Raw genomic sequence first — 19,168 nt, forward strand, 5'->3', positions numbered from 1 at the left:
TAGGTTAATTGAGAAGGGATATGAAGTTGAGACACTAAATCAGATAATGCAGCAAATAGGAGAAATCGATCGCTCTACCTTACTAACTGCAGGTCAGAACAACAATAAGAAGGGGAGGGAGAGACCAGTTATACCCTTCATCACTACCTTTTCAACCCAACATTACCTTATTAAAAAACTGCTTCGCAAACATTGGCACTTGCTGGGCAATGACAGGATTATTAAAACTTTCCTACCAGCCAGGCCACAGTTGGTTTTCAGGGGAGTTCCTTCGCTTCGGGATATAATTGCCCCAAATGTCGTTGATCCGCCCACTAAGAAGATCTCTTTCTTTCAGAATATGTCAGGGTATCATCAGTGTCATTTGCAGATGTCAAATCTGCGCACTGAACAAAAGTAAACAGAGGAAGACGGAATCATTCATTTCCACCAGTACATCTAGAGAACATAAAATTGAACCGTTCATTACGTGTAGTTCCACAGGGGTGGTGTATCTTTTACAATGTCCCTGTGGTTTTCAATATATAGGCAGGACTAAACGCACCATGCAGGTGCGTTTAGGTGAACATCTAACCAATATACGAAATGGTTTCAGGTTCCATTCAGTGTCAAAACATTATGCTATTCACCATAATCGTAACCCGGCGAACACATTGTTCCTGGGAATAGATAAGTATAGTGCTCACTGGAGGGGAAGCTCTCTGGTGAGAGAGTTATCTAGGTTGGAAATGAATTGGATACATAGGGTACGGTGTTATACCCCGTATGGTCTTAATGTAGAAGTGGATGTTAACGCTTTTATTGATAACAGCTAGCTGGTAATTGAGTGAATGAAACACTGTGAACCCACTGTGAGTTTCTGTCAGGCCCAAGTCAAAGTTTTTTTGGTATATCCTCTCGGATATGCAAATGTAAGTGGGCAAAAAGAATCCCTTTGTTTTGGGTCTGGTGCTGTTTTGTTGCTGTTTTTTGGTAAAGGAAGGAATAGCGCAAAATAATAAAAAGCATCTTGAGTTTTTTGAGGTTTTTTGTTTGAGAATTTCATTCGTATTTGAACAACGTCTCCTTTTTGGTATCACGAATATGGGGAACCTATATTTCATAAGGGTAACTCAAGGTGACCAATAAGAAATACATAAAATATTCTGTAAAATAAATTCATTTATGAAAGTTCTTTGAATTAAATATGATATACATATACACTTTATGGGATACTTCCCGTGATATGTATATTATTGGCTGGTAGTCCTAGAGGTTTTTTTTTATATTTTTCTTTTATTTTTAAGGATGTTATTTTTCATAATATGATAATTATTTTTAATTTTTAATCCTCAATTTTTATTTTTATTTTCAATAATTAAAATTTTTTGTTCTATTTTTTATATATATTTTTTCTGCAATATATTAAATCTTAATACTGATCTGAACACACCAACTGATATTAAGTATGGTGGACGCTTTTGATATTTAGTCAGAGGTACGGTAATTCTTGCCCTGATCTAGTGTTCTTTTTTTCAGATCTAGGTATATAAAAAAAGGGGAGAAAAAAAGATTGTTTATTTAGGATTTTTTCTATTCGGTTTTAAATATTCGTTCGTTTTTAAATGCAAATTGAACTTTTCGTTCGGGTAGGTAATGTAAGCCTTAGGATCTGATCGTTCATAATATAGTGGAAAGTATGTGGAGATAACACTTGCATACCTGCCCATTATGTTACTGAGATCTGCCCTTACTTGACATGGCCTTCAGAAGCTCAGAGTGGGGCGGAACTAATCATCTGTAGCGTTATTTAATGCGGTGAGTCAATGCGCCGCCCGTGCCCCTGGAAGACGTCAGTTGTGACGAAACGGCGTAGGGAGGAGTGGCGTATTGACGTCACCGCGTTCCACGTTGTACCCGGAAGCAACGGGCAGCGTTTACGAAGCCGGCCGGCAATTTTGTTGTTTGTAACACAGCGAACTGTTTTCTCAGTTGGATGTAAGTGCAACCTTTTATTTATTTATTAAACGTAAGAATTTACTACACTATGGCGACCCTTCTTGTTTCTGTATGTGCCGGGCAATGAGTGGTGTGGCCGTAGGACCTGTCCAAACGTCTGAACAGAGCTTTATCCTCCTGGTAGTCCATGCGCAGAAGGAGTGCTTTCTTATTGTGGCCATATCTGGTCTCTGTGATGGGACCAGTCTAGCTGGTAAGCGGCAGTGATATTGGTGGTGGAGTTCTGTTTTCTGCATCTTTGAGGACACCTTTTTCCTTTACCGGTGTGGTGTGTTTCACGGTGGAAACTACAATCAAAAAGAATCTATTTTGTCTATATGAAATGAATTTTTTTGTGTGTAGATGGTGATATGGACTAATTTTTGATTATTTTTTGAATATACACATTCTTTTAATTAGAGTTTGGTATAATATTGTTTGATACTGCTTCTTTTTACTTTATTTTTCACAAATAATTTTTGGATCATTTTTAGCGCAGCTTTTTGAAAATTAACTAGGATTTGGTTTGTGGGTATCTCACTTAATAAGTTGCTGCTGCACTCACGGTAGAAAAAATTTTTACACTATTTTTTTTACACAATTTTATTTTATCAATATCTCATTGAAGAATAGCGCTGTATTTTTTTGGGTTACGGCTTGTATTAAGTAACTGGGACTAGTCGTCTTCTTCTTACTTTGCTTATGCTTTGGCCACAGTATTTTCACTTTTAGGGGAAAGAAAGATGAGCGACCCCCATGGTGTCTCATGAGGGAAGAGGATAGCAGAAGGAAAGGGGAGTAAGGATGGGGGAGTAAGCGGGGAGGAGGTAAGCATGAAGCACCGGTGGGGCCGCCGACCCAAGGCCCAGTCTGCCAAATGACTGCTTTTCTAAGTGTAGGACTTGTAATTGTCTGAGCAGTTCCCAGTGTGTCCACCGCGCACTGTGCTCCTCCTCTCTCTCCCCCATTGCAGCCCTAAGGCATTCCATCTGCTGTATGTCATTGATCCTAGCAAACCACTGTATTACTGTCAGAGGGGACCGTTGCTTCCACATACTGGGAATACATGCCCTGGCCGCATTCAAGAGGTGCTTCAGCAGGGATTTGCGGTATCGCTTACTGGACATTGGGGTCAGGTTCAGTAGTATTGCCGCTGGGTTGTCTTTGAGATCCACATCAGTGAGTTTGTGGATGATTCCTAATACCTGCCGCCAGAAGGGTGTCAGCACTTCACATTCCAGAAGATGTGGAGTATTGTGCCATTCTGAGTACCACATCTCCAACATAGGGGAGAGATCGCTAGGCGGGGAGAACGGCGGCATGTCATTACATGTTTCTGGTCTCTCACCTCTCCCCGTCGGTGATCCGTGCTCCGTCCTAGTGGCCGATGCCGGCGACATCTTGGCCGGGTCCAGGGTAGATGCCGTCGGCTGTATCTGCACCAGGTATCACTCCATGCATTCTACGGGAGTCCCAGAGCTCGGGCACCACTTCGCCGCAGTCCTGGAGCGGATCGAGAAGCAGGAATGTGGGGTAAGTCTGCTGGATTGGAGCCCTGGAGAGCCACGGCCCGGGAGCCTCAGAAAAACGTGGCTTCACTCCTTCATGCCGAGACCACGCCCCCAAATTTAACGAATTTAAGATCTCTCAGGCTGTCCATCTAAGGAGTTAGACTGCATGGGTACCTCCCAGCCGGGGTTGCTTAAGATTTGGAGAGCTATGAAGGTATAGCCCTCCTCCCCCCAAACTAATGCTTACGTGTAAACTCTGAAGGACTGTATATATCTATGTTAGGGTTATCTTAACATGCATATTTGTAGAGATAACACTACAGCTCCTTTGAATTAGTGCTAGTAACCTGGATAATAAAAGAGGGGTGGGGAGGAAAAAAAGAGTGGGGGGGATTAGGGCAGGGAGGTAAGGTGTGGGAAATGAGGGAAGTGGAATAAAGGGGGTCTCTTGTACTTTTCATGGTCAACAAGAGCACATCTACGAACAAAAATCTGACAGGGATTCTAAACATCTTCTTTAATCTACACAGACTGTGTCCCCATTCAGAGATATTCTCCATATTTTCTGTTCCAGCAGACAAGTGAAAGGAAATCTCCACTATGGAGCTACAGAAAGCAATGAATCCTGTCTGAGGTCCTAACGCTTCATCAACTTAACCTACTTCATCAATAAAAAAAAAAAAGGGGCCTGGAGTTCAACCTTGTAGACTGCAGAATTCGAAACATCCCATGTAATACTGTAGTAACCTCCTAGATAGATTGTTAGAATTTTAGGAAAATGTTCTTCTTTTCGGTCCACTGTAATCATTGGAGCAGCTGTTGATTTATTTGGACTGTTCTGGATCCCACAGGCTGTAGGTTTTATTGCTTCCCCTGCTTTCTAGAGGCTTCTAGAACATCAGAGACTAGAAGAGTCAAACGAGCGGCTCGAATATTTATTGTTCTGCAGCCAATTCCCCGGGAGGTGTGCAAAGTAGGTGGCTGGAGAGGAACATAAATGGTCTGGGGTCTGGCCTTGGTCTTGTCCTGCTGGAGAAGTTCCCAGCCTCAGGGGAAGCTTGCTGGAGTTGCTTTAGTTCATTGTGGTCCTAGCTGAGGCAATGCTGGGTGGCCTATTCCTAATTTACTCTGGAGCTAACCAAGCAGTTTCACCCACAGATCTGGTATGGAGTAATCACCGGAAGTGTGTAGCTGTCCTATAGCACTGAGTATTAACTCCTTCCTCACTGAAGAATGTCTGGTGGAAGCTAGGAAGTAGTTGTCTTGACACATAGAGATGTCTAAAGAAAATTGGAGTACTTCAGCTGTCCTAAAGAGACATTGTAAGAATAGACCTGAGCTCAATACCCAAGTGACTGTGTGCTGTTTGAAGGATAAGTGCCAGCATTTCTGAGACAGGTATTTGGTTTTGGCCTTTCCTTTAAACCCGTGGCCTTCAAGACTGTTCAGAGAAGACTAGCCTAGACAAGAGTGCCCACCTGTTACTATTCAACATGCCTTCAAGCAATACAATTTAAAAAGTCAACCCTAGACTGTTTATTGAAGCCAGAGTGGAAGGAATGTTGCCTGTGTGGCTGGTGGCCTTCACGGTTTGTGAAAGAACCAGTTAACATCTGCAGCCCTTGTGAGGGTAGTGCTACAATACAAAAATAAAGACCTATTACTTACCAAACCTTTCATTAAGAAATTTCAGCTCCTCATCATAGAGGGAGTTGGTGACATTGGTGATATTTATCCTTCCACGCTTCTTAGTATGATACAAGATGGCGAAGTCATACTCGGAGACCTCTTGACGAAACTTAGACATGTCGTTGGTTATGTACACAGGTCGGGCCTCAATCTTATTTGGTTTCCTACATGTTCTGTTCTTTAGAAAATCTATCAGCCATTCATAATTCTGTTCACTGTCTCTGGAGCAGATTGCCACCTTTCTTGGCCCCATCTGGAATAACCAACAGACATAAGTCATGATCCGATAACATAAGCAGTTTAATTGCTTGCATTTTATGGTTTACTCAACAATAATTCAGATCTGTGTCCATAAGATGTACGGGATCTTTAAGGCTGAAATCCGGGCACAAAAACTTTAATTTAAATACATTCCTTAATAGCCATAAGTGATAGAAATCTGCTTTGTGTGCACAAAATGCCTTTGCAAACCCAAATATTACCTTGTTAAAATAGCAGTGACATCATCCTTATGCTGTACATAGTCTGTGCAGAGAGGAGAGATGTGAGAAGGGTCCATCAGGCTCCACCTGCAGGAGGGAGACATGACCAGTAACACTGCTCAAGGGGAGAGAGAGCAGCAGTGACTGGCAGGGCCAGGACAAGGGATTACCAGGAGGGGAAGGTGGTGGTGGTATCATGTGAGGTGTGGGGGGGGGTCACCACATGGAGAGTTCCTAACTACAAGCTACAAGTGACGACAGCTTCACTAATCCTGTCAGCTTAGCGCTGATGGAGACAGGCCAGATCTGGAGAGGAAAGACCCGGGAGAAGGGACGGGTTGTGCTCTCTCTCCCCTCTAGCTTCTTCACTTGCCACTGCAGCTCTCCTGGTTTAGGACTGCAGGATCGTCACCTTGTAGTGTTTCTTTATCCTACCCCATCCGCTTCCAGCAAAGAGCATGGGTAGGAGGCGGGTAAACAAACAGAGCGACAATCTGACAACTAGTGGCATTTCTAGTGCAGGGCCCCTGCAATCTTATTGAGCTCTATAGCCCATCTATATTGCTTGAATAATTTTTTTGAGGTGGCAGGGGATTTATGCTAACACATAATTTTCATACATTTTTGTGGTGGGGAGGGGGGTGCCATTTGATATCTTTACCCTGGGCACTAGATGACCTTGTCCTGGCACTGGTGACCAGTAGAGATGGACGAACTTCCAACGGGATGTTTCGCGAACGCGAACCCTGAACGCGGCCAAAAGTTTGCGAACTGCAAAGTTTGCGGCGGGCCCCATTGACTTCAATGGCAGGCGAATTTTCAAAACCTACAGGTCATATTTCCAGCCACAAAATAATTACTAGCTGTGCACACATAGTCCCACCACATGGCCACTGACATAACACATGTATGAAAAGAATTTGGGATCGACAACTACAAGCATTATTTTTTTATATGTGAAATTCTGACAATTCAGGACTGTGGAGCGCATGAAGGCAATGGAGAAGAGGAAAGGTCAGAGTAGGCTATGAAGAGGGTGCAGGAGATGATCACAAGCACCGAAATATAGAGCACCGACACCAGCACCGTGATAGAGTGCACTGACACCAGCACCGTGATATAGAGCACTGACACCAGCACCGTGATAGAGTGCACTGACACCAGCACCGTGATATAGAGCACTGACATCAGCACCGAGATATAGAGCACTGACACCAGCACCGTTATATAGAGCACTGACACCAGCAGCGGGATATAGAGCACTGACACCAGCACCGTGATAGAGTGCACTGACACCAGCACCGTGATAGAGTGCACTGACACCAGCACCGTGATAGAGTGCACTGACACCAGCACCGTGATATAGAGTACTGACACCAGCACCGAGATATAGAGCACTAAATGTAAGGTAGGTACTCCTGCGCTAAAAGGAATCTATAAATATGGTATATTGAAAAGATACAGTAGGTGCTGCATACACCGTAAGGGCCAAACTCGTGCCCAAGGGTGTAAGTATTCTGAAAAAAGGGGGGGTGGTGTTGCGCTCCTTTCAAAAGATTATTTTTTTCCTGTATATAGTATATTATTAGAATTATCAAGTTATGTTTATAGGTAGCAAACATTCATCGGTTTAACTGACCAAATAAAGTGCAAATGTGCAAAGAGTATACTAAAATGTTACCATAAATTAATTAGCATACACGTTAAAGGGGACATGAGCATTTACCATAAAAAAATTCCTATTGTGCAGTAAAAATATTTAAAAACATATATAAAACATATATCCGGCATGTGCAATATTACGTAAAAAGGTAAGTGGTGTAACTACGTGTGGTTTCAAAAATGTGAAACATATACGCAAAAGGTGAATAATTCAGAGAGTGACTTATTTCATCAAGGAGAAACAAAAATTATGTATATAAAACAAATTAAAGGTATATAAATAAATAAATAAAATTAATTTAACAAGCTGAGTGTAACAAGTCTCTAGTGCAATATTGGACGCTATTTCCAGTCCAGTGTGCAACAGTAGTGCAAATGTGCAAGTGTGCAACAGGAACACTGTGTGCTGCTATACTGACATTCAGTGTTACTGTGTCTTTAAGTGCAAAGGAATGAGTCTTCAGTGTCGCTGGCACCCATGTTTGTAGTAAGTGATTACCTTACTGCTGTAAGGTAAACAGCATGTAGCGAGGTTTAGGGGGAGGGATCCCTTTGGATCGATCTGTTCCTAGGCATTCATACTGTGTATGGGATAAAGCCAGGGGGGATCCTTTCCTTTCCTCTCTTTCCATTGGGCGGTAGTTACTTGGATCACTCAGATCGTTTAGATGCTCAATGTATCAAGGTATAAGAAAGATTAAAAAAAGGCCTACCATGGTGCAGTATATTTGAAAAAGGGTTTGAAGTTTATTTGAGTAGAACCATAAAAACTCACATTTCCATATGTAAGCTGAGCGATGTAAAAATGAGCGCCGAGCTCGTACCTGGGCGTTTGTTCCGGTGTCTAGATTTCCTCTCGTATCCTACACGTTACGTCACAACACACGTGACTTCGACTGGGATGAGGCTTATGGGCAATGAAGTGTATTTAAATAGGCTCAGGTCTTTTCGTTATTTAACGTCCATTTTCTTGTGGATCATATGTAAACCAATGGGACGGCCATTTTCTTGTGGATCGTATGTAGACCAATAGGACTGCCATTTTTTTGTAGCTTATGTCAAGGACTACGATCGCGGCCATTTTGTTGTGTATTTAACATTAGTGCAGGGTGTCTAATTATGTTGTGGCCAGAAACTTCCGGTCTGGATGTCTATTGATACTCTCGGTGTCAGCAGAATATGTCTAGCTGCCAGTGGGAGACCGTAGCTGTAATAATAGTCTATGGTGGATCAGACGTGATAAACTATATAACAGAATAATGTTCATTCTGAACCAGCGTGCTGTATGAATAACATTGCAAACCAATGCAATTTACGATGATAATCTAAAAGAGATTTATCAGGGGCCGCATTAATTGTAATATAATGATTTAGAATAATATATAAATTTATTGGAGATTGTTTATTATATAATCGGAATTTAGAGATAAATACACATATTCATATACATATATTTACATGTGTGTATATATATATATATATATATATATATATATATATATATATATATATATATATATATATATACCTAGACTCAGAGGCTCGGGATATATGAATGTTATTGGAAAGATATGTAGTAAAAAATATTAAAAAATATTAAACAATATTAGAAAATATTAAAAAATTATTTAAATTTTTTTTTTTTTTAATTGTAAGAAATTTAAAATGATATAGGCAGACTCCGGAGAAGATGTTCAGGTATAAGAGGCATATAAAATCAATATATAGATATAAAAGCAAATAATCATATCAAATATTGGTATAGAGAACATTTAGAAGGTATCTTAAAAATCATTAATAAAACAATTGAGGTCAAATTCTATATTTAATCCTCGAGGGGTAAGTGTATCAAGGGTAAAAATCCATTTTGATTCCATTTGGCTGAGGGTCCTAACATTATGTCCCCCTCGCCAATGTTTTTTGTACGGCTCAATACCCCAAAATTTTTAAATGTGTGGGGTCCTTCCTGTGGTGTGTTGCAAAGTGTTTAGAAACACTGTGCTTATCAAAGCCTTTTATGATGTTTTGTATGTGTTCCTTAATCCTTATTCTAAGGGTTCTTTTTGTACGCCCAATGTATTGCAGGCCGCAGCTACATTCCAGTGCATAAACTGCACCTTCTGTGTTGCAGTAGACAAAATCGCTAATCTCGTATGAATTTCCAGTGCTAGTAGATGTGAATTTGAATATTTTTTGTGCTGGCTTATTTGTTTTGGTACAGGCAAAACAGCGTTTGCATGGGTAGAAGCCCTTCCCTGTGAAAAAGTAAAACCATTGGTTGGAGGATCCGGTACGTTTTTAACTATTTTATCTCTTAATGTCGGGGCACGTTTATAGATACATTTCGGTACTAGAGGAAGGATAGGTTTCAGATGTATATCGTTTAGCAGAATATGCCAGCATGTTTTGATGATACTCTCGACTTTTTTATATTGGGCATTGTAGTCTAATATAATGGCTGCATTATTGGGCTTCAAGTCTATTTTCTTTTTGTTCTTAATTAACTCTTTTCGGTCCATTTTGCTCACTTCACGGATTCCGTCTTCAATGCGGTTAGTCTTGTAGCCCTTTTCTACGAATCTGTGGCCTATTTTCTTGGCCTGGTCCATAAAGGTCTCTTTTTTACTACTATTTCTTCGTAGTCGCATAAGTTGCCCTTTTGGTATATTCCATAGCCAGTTGAGGTGGTGACAACTCGTCATGGGTAGATAACTATTTCTATCAATATTGTATCCTAAAATAGGAAGGAAAGGGAGCAGGGGATTTTTATACGGTAAAATTTATAAAGAAACAGAGATTTCTTTTAAAAGAATTCATAACTTTAATATTTAGAAATGTATTAAAAATATATTTTGTAAAGACAAAAATAGCAAATACACTCATTATACAGAAAATGCATGGCATAGAGTATAGGGGATCCTGAAAGTGTTAGTTGCTGAGACTGATCGTACTTCCTCCTGACATGTTTCGCATTTGTGCTTCTTCAGGGGAGTATGCAACCAGGTATGTACATTCCAAGCATCGCAACACACAAGCCAATAGATGGTGGAATAGATGGCAAGAATTGTGGGACAGGATCAAGTGCTAAAAACACCCTAGCCCAATGCAGGGCATAGATGGAGGTAAACAAGCGCTGCAGTGATAGTAAGAGATGAGAGGATTAGTTCCATGTAATGATATTGATGCAATACAAATGCAACAGATCACAATGAACAAATCAATCGACTCATTACAGTGTTTTTTGTAAGCTACAGAGTGCAGCGCTGTGCTGCCACTCTAAGCTTGCTGAACCAAACCAGAAGAATCAGCGTAGCGGCAATGTCTGTATTGAACCTGCAGGTTCAATACAGACATTGCCGCTACGCTGATTCTTCTGGTTTGGTTCAGCAAGCTTAGAGTGGCAGCACAGCGCTGCACTCTGTAGCTTACAAAAAACACTGTAATGAGTCGATTGATTTGTTCATTGTGATCTGTTGCATTTGTATTGCATCAATATCATTACATGGAACTAATCCTCTCATCTCTTACTATCACTGCAGCGCTTGTTTACCTCCATCTATGCCCTGCATTGGGCTAGGGTGTTTTTAGCACTTGATCCTGTCCCACAATTCTTGCCATCTATTCCACCATCTATTGGCTTGTGTGTTGCGATGCTTGGAATGTACATACCTGGTTGCATACTCCCCTGAAGAAGCACAAATGCGAAACATGTCAGGAGGAAGTACGATCAGTCTCAGCAACTAACACTTTCAGGATCCCCTATACTCTATGCCATGCATTTTCTGTATAATGAGTGTATTTGCTATTTTTGTCTTTACAAAATATATTTTTAATACATTTCTAAATATTAAAGTTATGAATTCTTTTAAAAGAAATCTCTGTTTCTTTATAAATTGTACCGTATAAAAATCCCCTGCTCCCTTTCCTTCCTATTTTAGGATACAATATTTGCAGAATCATTAGGGGATGAGGTACCTATAATAGTAATGTGTTTCTGGGATAGTGTGGACCAACTTATTTCTATTTCTATCAATGTTTTTAAAGTGCGTTTTCGTGCTCAAGATATTTCCATCTTGTATAATATCTAAATCCAGGAAAGTCACTGGTTTTTGACTTATATCCCATGTTAGGGTTATATTGCGGTCATTTTCGTTTAGTTTTTCCAAGAAATTAACTAGGCCGTCTTCTTCTCCTTTCCATATGATGAAGATATTATCAATATATCTTTTGAACACTGCTAGCGCAATAGGTGTATTTGTAAAGACTGATTCTTCTTCCCATTTTGCCATAAACAGGCCAGCTACACTAGGTGCAAATTTTGCGCCCATTGCTACGCCTGTTTTTTGGTGATAGTAATTCCGGTTGTACCAAAAGTAACTGTTCTTGAGACAGAAATCCAGACATTTAATTAGGTATTTTCTTTGTGAGCATGGTAGTTCTGAGTGTTTCCTTAGGCCCCATTTGGTGGCTTCACACGCTTGATGATGGAGAATGATCGTATACAGTGAAGACACGTCTGCCATTGCTAAAGCCCATGGTCCTTCATGGTTAGGTAGTTCCTCTAGGATTTGTAGTTTCTGTTTGGTGTCCCATAAGTATGCCTTTGTGTTTTTCACTGTGGGTTGCAAAAAATTATCTATGTATGCACCCATTCTTGCAGTGAGAGAATCTATTCCATTGACGATAGGTCTTTGTGGGGGATTCTCTTTATTTTTATAGATTTTTGGAAGGGAATAAATCACAGGGGTGTAACATGCCTCTGGGATAAGATATTGGGCTTCTTTTTTGTTTAAAATATTTTTCTTTAGGCCAAGATGTACAACTAATTCAAGTTCCTTTCTACATTTAAAAACAGGATTGCTTAAAAGTTTAAGATAAGTATCTGTGTCATTAAGTAGGTTTTCCATCCCGTCATTGTATTGTTTTTTAGATAAGATAACGATACCTCCCCCCCTTATCGGCGGGGCGGATTACGATATCTTTTCTTTTGCTTAGTTTCTTGATACCGCATCTCATGAATTTCGGTTCTTCTTGCTTATTAATTTTTAATGATTTCAAATCTTCAACTATGATTTTCTTAAAAACATCTATATATTTGTTGTTGCTAATCTGGGGATTAAAAACAGATTTATTCCTCAATGTGCTATGTATTATCCCTTGTTCGGTTGTAGTAGTTTGGGTCTTGATTGGGTTACTTGCAATATATTTTCTGATTTCTATTAAGGTTTCTGACGTATTTCTGGATGCCTATCTAGGTATGGAATTTATCCAGATTCCAAACAGGAGCATATTTCAGGCCTTTGTCAAGTACCCCAATCTCCTCTGCTGTTAATGGTATCCTGCTGAGGTTAAAAATTCCTTATCCTTTTATTCTCTTTTTCTCTTGTTCTCTCTTTCCTGCTCTTCTGCCTCTTTTCTTCCTCGACTTCTTCTCATTTCTCTGGATTCTACCATCTGTCTTGGGCTCCTTCTTATTTATTTTTGTTCTTCCATCCGTCTCGGTGGATAGTATTCTGCTCCTCTGCCTAAAAAAGCCCTATTATCTTGGGGTTCCGGGTAGTATGTCTGGAGATATCTGTTGTCTCTCTCATCTTCCGGATAATCCCGTAATGGGGCATAGTAATTGTGAGTAGGTATATGATATTGTTCATATGGACGACTATAGGTCTTTAGTGCCAGCCTCATTTAAAGTCCCGAAAATCTTCTCTCTATTTTCCTTCAATGATTATCAAATACCCGGGATGAAAGCACACATCAGTAGTCTGCACATTATTTTTATTAGCATGTATAGGCTGTTGTGATAAATGGTCCTATAGTTACTACTTATTTAATTATATCTAGGCTAATGCGTCCCGCTTGGACTGCATCCGCGGGCCCTTGGCGGTGATTCGGGTCTCGCAGATCTGTCCGTCATTGCCGGCCTCCGTGTGCGGAGGTATGCTGTGTGGATTTCCTCCCTTCTCCCCGCCTGTTGGTCATGTGGAGGGGGCGGATACTTGGTCTCTTCTCACGGACGTCATGCTATATGTGCCGGGCACTAGGCGTCCTCGTGGCGCACTGGTGCCGTCGGATTGCCACTCCTCTGCGAACACACTGGGGAGATGGACCGGCGCTAATCGCCAGATGGCTGAGCCGCCCAGGTGAAAGCGGTCCTACTCTCCGGTAATGTTGTCGCCAGCGTGACGCCCGTGTCTGGAACCAGGATGGTTCTCCATTGTGGGCACTTCACAGGTTGGGCTATACACCTTTCCCTCTCTTTCCCAGCACATTCACATACAGTTTTGACACTAACTTCTCTTATCTAATCACATTAGGTTTCCCCATAGTTCTTACCCCCCTTTTCATTTTTCCCTTCTTTTCTCCTGTTATGGTGGTCATTGTTCTTTGCTAGTTTGATAGTTTTATCATGTTTTCCTTTTTGCCCCCTTGTCACTTCTCCACATTAATTTCCAATACATATATTTTATACACAACACCTACACAGATCCATATGTGGTCTGTTTCTCATAGATCCCTCACATAGATATCTTCATTTATTTCACAGGCCTTGCACCTTTTACCCACCCTGGGAGTGCCTATGTTGGTGGCTACCTTTCCCGCAGGCTGCCCCGGTGCTAGGTGGCTATGCACTGCGGCTCTTTCTGCAGACCCTGATGCTGTTTTACTGGCCCGCTGATGCAGATGTGAGTTGGACGCATAGCCTTCAAATTAATTATAACCATCAAATTATTTTGATAATTTTTACCTAATTTATATAATTACATATTTTTTTTCTTTTCATACAATTTGTAGAATTATCCCATGATGTATGCTCCTGATGAGCGGTTGGAATACCGCGAAACGCGTAGCCATTATCCTCTATCTTAATCATGGAAAATCAAGATTTATATGATCCTTTTTGATTCATAAATTATTAGTTAGGCATTTTTAACCGATTTTTTATTTATTATTTAGTTACCATGGTTATCTTGGCCATTTTGGGTTCAACCACAGCAAGAAACATATATACATGCATATAGTTCTTTGTGTCTTATGAGAATGTTTTTTGGATTGTAAATTATTATGAAATATACACACGATCAAACAAGCGGGTGGAAAAGTCCGGCAAACTCAAGTCCGCCGGACAATCCCCCTGTGTGTAGCCTCCGGCATACTTTTTTGACCGAAAGTACGGCGGACTTAGAATGCCGTGTTGCACTCCAATCTTCCCGCTGGACTCACATTTCGGCGGACAATCCGGCCGTGTGTATGCCAGTCCGCCGTACTTTTGAAATGAGCGGACTTTTCCCGCCCGGAGAAAAGTCCGCTCATTTCGAGCGGGTCTCCAGGTAGGCGGGCCCGCGAAGGAGACGTCGCTGGCCCCGCTGCCTGGTATGGACTTAAAGGGGAACCCCAACGCCATAAACGACATAAACCCATATGACACCACCCCTTGTCCCTATATAAGTGGCAGCGCAGCGCGTCCCTGGCATTGCGGCCGGAGAGATCGTCGAGTCAACATCTCCTGGAGAAGAAGAACGGAAGGCGGCGGCGGCGACAGAAGACCGGGCCACCGCCTGTAAAAGAGCTATAAGAAGGCGCGGTGGCCCGGCAGAAGAACCGAAGAGGGGGACAAGACCCCCGAAGTCGGAAGAAGAGGCCGCGGCGACAAAGAAGAATGCCGGGCTCCTCCGCTAGTAAAAGAGCTACAAGAAGATAGCGGAGGAGTCCGGCGAGAAGACCCCCGAAGACGGAAGACCCCCAGAGCTGTGCAATAAATTATTTTATCTTGTGTGTTGTGTTTTTTTTGTACTTTATTTTACAGGTGAATGGGTAAGGGTACATTGTAGCCCATACTCATTCACATAGGGTGGGGGGCCGGGATCCGGGGGACCCCTTATTAAAGGGGGCTCCTGGATTCCAATAAGCCCCCCCGCCCGCAGACCCCGACAACCAATGGCCAGGGTTGTCGGGAAGAGGCCCTTGTCCTCATCAACATGGGGACAAGGTGCTTGTCCCCATGTTGATGAGGCTGCGCGGCCCCCCCTTCCCCAAGGCACCCCCCATGTTGAGGGCACGTGGCCTGGTACGGCTCAGGAGGGGGGGCGCTCGCTCGCCCCCCCTTTCCTGGCCGGCCGGGTAGCGTGCTCGGACAAGGGTCTGTTGTGGACTTGGGGGGGACCCCCACACCGATTTTTTTTCGCCGCTTTAAGTCCATACCAGGCGGCGGAGCTAGCGATGTCTCCTTCGCGGGCCCTGCCTACCTGGAGACGCGCTCGGAATGAGCGGACTTTCCTCCGCGTGTGTGGGCGAGTCCGTTCATTTCAAAAGTAGGGCGGATAGTACGGCGGACTTAGTACGCCGTATTAGTCTGCTGAAAAAGTGCCGTGTGTGGGCAAGTAGACCGTTCGGAAAGTCCGACGGACAGTCTGGCGGGAAGTCCGCCAGACTAAGTACGTCGGACAGACGGCTACGTGTGTACGCGGCTTTAGTCCATGATTCATCGTGTGGAGGCTGTATGCCCAGAGCATTTTAGAGGTCGATGTCCAAAATGTTTGTATGACTTATCATGGACTATACAAAATAAATATTTATTATAGTCACTTGACTTATTCTCTTACTGATGTGTGCTTCATTTAAAGTCTCAATTCTGTTCTCTCCTCTCATATAATATTGATAGGGATGGAGGCAGGCATTTCTTTAGTGTCAGCCTCATTTAAAGTCCCGAAAATCTTCTCTCTATTTTTCTTCAATGATTAACAAATATATAGATGTTTTTAAGAAAATCAATTTGGAAGATTTTAAATCATTAAAAATTAATAAGCAAAAAGAACCAAAATTCATGAGATGCGGTATCAAGAAACTAAGCAAAAGAAAAGATATCGTAATCCGCCCCGCCGATAAGGGGGGGAGGTATCGTTATCTTATCTAAAAAACAATACAATGACGGGATGGAAAACCTACTTAATAACACAGATACTTATCTTAAACTTTTAAGCAATCCTGTTTTTAAATGTAGAAAGGAACTTGAATTAGTTGTACATCTTGACCTAAAGAAAAATATTTTAAACAAAAAAGAAGCCCAATATCTTATCCCAGAGGCATGTCACATCCCTGTGATTTATTCCCTTCCAAAAATCCATAAAAATAAAGAGAATCCCCCACAAAGACCTATCGTCAATGGAATAGATTCTCTCACTGCAAGAATGGGTGCATACATAGATAACTTTTTGCAACCCACAGTGAAAAACACAAAGGCATACTTACGGGACACCAAACAGATACTACAAATCCTAGAGGAACTACCTAACCGTGAAGGACCATGGACTTTAGCAACGGCAGACGTGTCTTCACTGTATACGATCATTCTCCATCATCAAGCATGTGAAGCCACCAAATGGGGCCTAAGGAAACAGTCAGAACTACCATGCTCACAAAGAAAATACCTAATTAAATGTCTGGATTTCTGTCTCAAGAACAGTTACTTTTGGTACAACCGGAATTACTATCACCAAAAAACAGGCGTAGCAATGGGCGCAAAATTTGCACCTAGTGTAGCTGGCCTGTTTATGGCAAAATGGGAAGAAGAATCAGTCTTTACAAATACACCTATTGCGAGAAGAAGACGGCCTAGTTAATTTCTTGGAAAAACTAAACGAAAATGACTGCAATATAACCCTAACATGGGATATAAGTCAAAAACCAGTGACTTTCCTGGATTTAGATATTATACAAGATAGAAAAATCTTGAGCACGAAAACGCACTTTAAAAACATTGATAGAAATAGTTATCTACCCATGACGAGTTGTCACCACCTCAACTGGCTATGGAATATACCAAAAGGGCAACTTATGCGACTACGAAGAAATTGTAGTAAAAAAGAGACCTTTCTGTACCAGGCCAAGAAAATAGACCACAGATTCGTAGAAAAGGGCTACAAGACTAACCGCATTGAAGACTGAATCCGTGAAGTGAGAAAAATGGACCGAAAAGAGTTAATTAAGAACAAAAAGAAAATAGACTTGAAGCCCAATAATGCAGCCATTATATTAGACTACAATGCCCAATATAAAAAAGTCGAGAGTATCATCAAAAAATACTGGCATATTCTGCTAAACGATATACATCTGAAACCTATCCTTCCTCTAGTACCGAAATGTATCTATAAACGTGCCCCGACATTAAGAGATAAAATAGTTAAAAACGTACTGGATCCTCCAACCAATGGTTTTACTTTTTTCACGGGGAAGGGCTTCTACCCATGCAAACGCTGTTTTGCCTGTACCAAAACAAAGAAGCCAGCACAAAAAATATTCAAATTCACATCTACTAGCACTGGAAATTCATACGAGATTAGCGATTTTGTCTGCTGCAACACAGAAGGTGCAGTTTATGCACTGGAATGTAGCTGCGGCCTGCAATACATTGGGCGTACAAAAAGAACCCTTAGAATAAGGATTAAGGAACACATACAAAACATCATAAAAGGTTTTGATAAGCACAGTGTTTCTAAACACTTCGCAACACACCACAGGAAGAACCCCACACATTTAAAAATTTTGGGGTATTGAGCCATACAAAAAACATTGGCGAGGGGGACATAAGGTTAAGACCCTCAGCCAAATGGAATCAAAATGGATTTTTACCCTTGATACACTTACCCCTCGAGGATTAAATATAGAATTTGACCTCAATTGTTTTATTAATGATTTTTAAGATACCTTCTAAATGTTCTCTATACCAATATTTGATATGATTATTTGCTTTTATATCTATATATTGATTTTATATGCCTCTTATACCTGAACATCTTCTCCGGAGTCTGCCTATATCATTTTAAATTTCTTACAACTTTTTTTTTAAAAATGTAAAAATTATTTTTTAATATTTTCTAATATTGTTTAATATTTTTTAGTACATATCTTTCCAATAACATTCATATATCCCGAGCCTCTGAGTCTAGGTATATATATATATATATATATATATATATATATATATATATATATATATATATATATATATACACATGTAAATATATGTATATGAATATGTGTATTTATCTATAAATTCCGATTATATAATAAACAATCTCCAATAAATGTATATATTGTTCTAAATCATTATATTACAATTAATGCGGCCCCTGATAAATCTCTTTTAGATTATCATCGTAAAGTTTGCAATGTTATTCATACAGCACGCTGGTTCAGAATGAACATTATTCTGTTATATAGTTTATCATGTCTGATCCACCATAGACTATTATTACAGCTACGGTCTCCCACTGGCAGCTAGACATATTCTGCTGACACCGAGAGTAATAGACATCCAGACCGGAAGTTTCTGGCCACAACATAATTAGACACCCTGCACTAATTTTAAATACACAACAAAATGGCCGCGATCGTAGTCCTTGACATAAGCTACAAAAAATGGCCGTCCTATTGGTCTACATATGATCCACAAGAAAATGGCCGCCCCATTGGTTTACATATGATCCACAAGAAAATGGCCACTAAATAACGAAATTACCTGAGCCTATTTAAATACACTTCATTGCCCATAAGCCTCATCCCAGTCGAAGTCACGTGTGTTGTGACGTAACGCGTAGGATACGTGAGGAAAACATCGCTCAACATCGCTCAACTTACATATGGAAATGTGAGTTTTTATGGTTCTACTCAAATAAACTTCAAACCCTTTTTCAAATACACTGCACCATGGTAGGCCTTTTTTTATCTTTCTTATACCTTGATACATTGAGCATCTAAACTCTCTGAGTGATCTAAGTAACTACTGCCCAATGGAAAGAGAGGAAAGGAAAGGATCCCCCCTGGTTTTACCCCATACACAGTATGAACGCC

General features: G+C 41.0%; 1 protein-coding gene across 3 annotated transcripts in view; it reads right to left on the reverse strand.

Moving 5' to 3' along the window:
- Positions 1–19,168, reverse strand: part of LOC143923344 (uncharacterized) — a 124,926-nt gene that overhangs the window by 57,587 nt on the left and 48,171 nt on the right. For all 3 annotated transcript variants that reach the window (XM_077446958.1, XM_077446956.1, XM_077446957.1), the window contains exon 3: positions 5,157–5,430. In XM_077446958.1, coding sequence (XP_077303084.1) covers positions 5,157–5,430 — 274 coding nt within the window. The remainder of the gene's footprint in view (positions 1–5,156; positions 5,431–19,168) is intronic.

Source organism: Lithobates pipiens, unplaced genomic scaffold, assembly GCF_037356315.1.
Source record: "Lithobates pipiens isolate NorthernLeopardFrog02 unplaced genomic scaffold, aLitPip1_a1.2 Scaffold_22, whole genome shotgun sequence".
NCBI classification, from domain to species: Eukaryota; Metazoa; Chordata; class Amphibia; order Anura; family Ranidae; genus Lithobates; species Lithobates pipiens.